Raw genomic sequence first — 4,882 nt, forward strand, 5'->3', positions numbered from 1 at the left:
AAACATTTATACTTAATTAGAAACCTCGAGAAAATAGCAAGTCAACTAACAAAGGTTGTTAATTTACAACTTCAACTATTTTGGAAATAAAATTTTTCAAATTTTTATGTAATAAATTTTATCGAGGAGAAAATTCATTATTTTAATAAGAAAAAATTTATATCTCTAGACTTTACTAGATATATAAATTAAATATAACGATCCATATCAAGTCTCCATATATCAACACGAATCATTTTAGTATATTTTGTTCATGTTTAATTATTCTTTCTATGGTTGTTATTATTTATTTTATTTTCATATTTATCTCTAATCTTTATTAACGGTCGTATACATATTAAAATAAAATTTTAGCGAAGGGCCTAAATCGTTAATACAATTTCTTTAAAATATATAAATATAATTTGATAAAATAAACATTTTTGTCGGGTTTGGAATATGAACAAATAAATGTTTGGTAATATATGATGGGGGAGAATTTTACAATCCAGAAAGCATTTTGTTTTTTGTGAGCATGAAAGCACGTGTAAATGCTAAATTCTCATCTAAATGAATAAAATCTTTAGGTTTGTAGATTTTTGTTAGGCTTTCCCTCTCTTTCTGGAGCCCTTTAAATATTACAAACAGATTTTGTCTCTTTTTCAGCTTTAATTCTCTTCAAATTCTTAAGAAAATTACCCTTTTTTTCCCCTTAATTATTTAAACACATCTCCTCGTACTACGTACTACTTTGCTTTTCTTTGTGCTCGGACTGAGAGAACCTCAACCGATAATAACTTATAGTATATGGTTTCGGTTTAGTGTTTAATAATGAATCAGACCCAACTTAAAACTCAACTCGTACGATTGGGTTGGGTTATGAACTTGTTTAGGTTAGGGTAGCTTGTGTTTAAACAATTGAGAAGTTTATGGATTTTGTTGGTTTAATGGTTTTCTTAAAAATTAGATTGGGTTAACTTGAACTAACTCGGATGTGAGATCCCACATCGGTTGAGGAGGAGAATGAAGCATTTTTATAAGGGTGTGGAAACTTCTCCCTAGCAGACGTGTTTTAAAAACTTGAGAGGAAGACCGAAAGGTAAAGCGTAAAGAGGATAATATCTGCCGGTGATAGCTAGACACCGGACACTGTGTCAACGTGGAGGTTGAGCCTTGAAAGAGCAGGACACGAGGCAGTGTGTCAGCAAGGACGCATGGCCCAAGCGAGGAGACTGAGCCTCGAAAAGGGGTGGGACACGAGGCGGTGTGTCAACAAGGACGCATGACCCTAAAGGGGTGAATTAGGAGGTCCCACATCGATGGGAGAAAGGAACAAGTGTCTTGCTGGCCCCGAAAGGGGATGGATTGTCAAATCCCATATCAGTTGAAGAGGAGAACACATTCTTTATAAGGGTGTGGAAACCTCTTCCTAACATACACGTTTTAAAAACCTTGAAGGGAAACCCAAAAAAGAAAGTCGAAAAAGTATAATATCTACTAGCGATGGGCTTGGAGTGTTGTTCGTATTAAATATATAAAAAACCTACACGTTTCAATTCCAAACTAAGAATTAAGACGACGAAAATGAGAAAACATTCCTCCAAAATCTTATTCAATCAAGATCAATGTTTTCTTTCTCAATCAACAGCCTTACACAGATATTGATTCAATCAAACAATGAACAGCACAAAGAGAGGAAAAACAATAAATGAGTTCAGTTCATAAAGACAACAAATTGAATCAACTCTATACATGATCTTATATGTTACAGAATGGGAACGTTGGATCCCTAAAGCAGCTCGATCTCGAAGGAGACTTTTCCATTCAGATTCTAAATCCCAAGCTCGACCACTTCTTTGTTGCCTCCTTCTTCGTCTTCCTCGAGTTCGGGTCAATGAGGTTTTCCAGAGACTTTGCTTTCCGGTTTCGGGTTCGGCCTGCTTCCTTCAGTAGCTCAGCCAATCTCCTCTTTTCATCCTCAAAATCGGGATTCGCGATTCCGAGCTTCTCTTCTCTCAACTTAAGAATAGATTCCAATATTTCAATAGCATCGTCGACTCTGCAATAGTTTTGGAAGAAACCATTAGACAAAGCATTCATTAGCTAAGCTACATTACCCATCTTTGCGTTTAAGTAACTATGAAGTTGTGAGATCCCACATTGGTTGGAGAGGAGAACGAAACATTCTTTATAAAGGTGTGAAAACTTCTCCGCCCAAATAAGACTGATCTGTTAGCGGTGGGCTTTAGTTGTTACAAATGGTATTAGAGCTAGAAATCGAGTCGTTTGCCGGCCAAGAGGCTGAGCCTCGAAGGGGGAGTGGACAATAGACCATGTGCTAGCAAGGATGCTGGGTTTCAAAGGGGGGTGGATTGTGAGATCTCACATTGGCTGGGGAGGAGAACGAAACATTCTTTATAAGGGTGTGAAAACCTCTCTCTAACAGACGCGTTTTAAAAACCTTAAGGGGAAACCCGAAAGGGAAAACCTAAAGAGAACAATATCACATAACGGTGGGCTTAGGCGGTTACAAATGATACTAAAGTCAAACACCGAGCGGTGTGGCAGTAAGGAGGCTGAGTCCTGAAGGGGGGTAGACACTAGGCAGTGTGCTGGCAGTAGTGGGCTTTGGCAGTTATAAATGGTACCAGAACCAGACACTGGGCGATGTGCCAGTAAGGAGGCTGAGTCTCGAAGGGGGGTAGACACTAGGCGGTGCCGGCAAGGACACTACGTGGTGTGCCGGAAAGGGAGTGGATTGTGAGATCCAAAATTAGTTGGGGAGGAGAACGAAACATTCTTAGATAGGGGCATGGAAACCTCTCTCTAGCAAACACGTTTTAAAAACCTTGAATGGAAGCCCGAAAGGGAAAGTCCAAAGAGGACAATATCTACTGGCGGTGGGCTTGGGCTATTACAGAAATCCATGAGAGTAAGGGGGTCGAGCTCCCGAACAAGCTATGCAAATGCAACGAAATATGTATAATATGATTGGTAGTGATAAGGAAACAGCTTAAATAAAGTGAACTACCTTCCCATAGCATCATAGGTTGCAGCAAGGTTGCTATAAACTCCAATGGTATCTTGATGACAATTGCCACACTCCTGCTCCAAAATGCCTCTTGCTTCTTCAAACAGCTCAACAGCTTCATCTATCTTGAACAACTGCACACAGGCCAATCCCATTTGATTCAACACGACGCCAAAGAACGCAGATTTCCTCTCACCGGTGGCTCTAAGTTTCGATATCGCACTCTCGAACGCAATCCTCGAATCTTCGTACCTTCCAACCATGTAAAACATGACTCCCATCCGTGCTTCTATCCCAGCAATTGTGCTTTGCTGTCCCGGTTTATCCTCCAACATCTTCATAGCCTTCTGCAACAGCTTCAACGCCTCCTCAGCCTCACCAACAGACTCGTAAATCGCTGAAACTCCGGTCAACCCACCAGCAATTTCTTCTGGTGAAGTTCCAGGCACAGGCTTTGAGTATATCCTCATTGCATTTTCGCAATAAGATCTCGACTCCCGGAGCTTTCCAGTCCGATGATACAAGTCAGCGAGGCGTATGAAGACCGAGGCGACCAAAGGATGGTTATCACCCTTGGATGCTTTGAACACAGTAAGAGCCTTTTGGTATGAGAAAACTGCCTCATCAAAGCGAGCTAGAGACATGTAAATGTTTCCAATGCTCACATCAATGGCAGCAACCTCGCTGTCTTGCCCGTTTGCTACCATCGCCATACTGGCCAGGACGAGATGCTCTAGCGCCTGTTCGTAATCGCCTTTCGCCTCACAAATGAGCGCCATCAGTCGACGGTCAGCTGCTTCTTCAAGTGATGCAGGCTCACTATGTGCATGATGAATCTCAAGAGTTTTCTTGCATAATTCTTCTGCTCTATCAAATTGCATTGCTTGAACGTGCGCCTCAGATAAATACCTGCATATAACATGATGCCATCCCAAATGAATAACAGACAATAAACTAACCATTTCATTTCATCAAAGAAAAATAGAAACACTAGTATATCGGTCCAAATCCACGATATTGTCTGTTTTGGCCAATTACATGTCGCCGTCAGCTCACGGTTTTAAAACGCGTCTGCTAGGAAGAGGTTTTCCACACCCATATAAGAAATACTTTGTTCCCATCTCCAGCGTCCTCACTGGCACACTGCCTAGTGTCTTGCTCTGATACTATTTGTAACAGTCAAAGTCCACCGCTAGTAGATACTTTTCACTTTCACTCATTACATATCGTCGTCAGCTCACGGTTTTAAAACGCATCTACTAGGGAGAGGTTTGCTATACCCTTATAAGGAATGCTTCGTTGCCCACTCCAACCAATGTGAAATCTCACAATCCACCCCTAAGGGCCCAACGTCCTCGCTGGCATACCGATCGGTGTCTGGCTCTGGCTCTGATACCATTTGTAATAGTCTAAGTCCACCACTAGCAATATTGTCCGCTTTGACCGTTACGTAATACCGTCAGCTCACGGTTTTAAAATGCATCTACCATGGAGAGGTTTCCTACACCCTTATAAGGAATGCTTTGTTCCCTCTCCCACCAATGTGGGATCTCACAATCCACCCCCCTAAGGGCCCAACGTCCTTGTTGGGACATAGCCTGGTGTCGGTCTCTAATACCATTTGTAATCGTCCAAGTCTACCGCTAGAAAATATTGTCTACTTCGTCAGTCTAACAATTTTGAAATGCGTATGTTAGGAAGAGGTTTTCCATACCCTTATAAAGAATGTTTCGTTCCCCTCTCCGACCAACGTGGGATCCACTTCACACACAATTCCAAGGAAACAAAAATGCAAAAAGTTGACTCATAAACCATCAAGTCCCAACATATGTCGATCAAGCTCAGTCACAAAACTTAAATTCAACCCACAAA

At 41.3% G+C, this 4,882-nt stretch overlaps 1 protein-coding gene across 1 annotated transcript; it reads right to left on the minus strand.

Moving 5' to 3' along the window:
- Window positions 1-1,564: 1,564 nt before the first annotated feature.
- On the minus strand, window positions 1,565-3,919 carry LOC111786095 (protein KINESIN LIGHT CHAIN-RELATED 1-like; the record flags this gene model as incomplete). Its single annotated transcript, XM_023666440.1, is given in 2 exon segments — window positions 1,565-2,038; window positions 3,011-3,919. Coding segments are annotated over 2 exon segments (1,144 nt in total), but the record flags the coding sequence as incomplete, so codon positions are not given.
- Window positions 3,920-4,882: the final 963 nt, after the last annotated feature.

This window comes from Cucurbita pepo, unplaced genomic scaffold (genome assembly GCF_002806865.2).
Source record: "Cucurbita pepo subsp. pepo cultivar mu-cu-16 unplaced genomic scaffold, ASM280686v2 Cp4.1_scaffold001007, whole genome shotgun sequence".
NCBI classification, from domain to species: domain Eukaryota; kingdom Viridiplantae; phylum Streptophyta; class Magnoliopsida; order Cucurbitales; family Cucurbitaceae; genus Cucurbita; species Cucurbita pepo.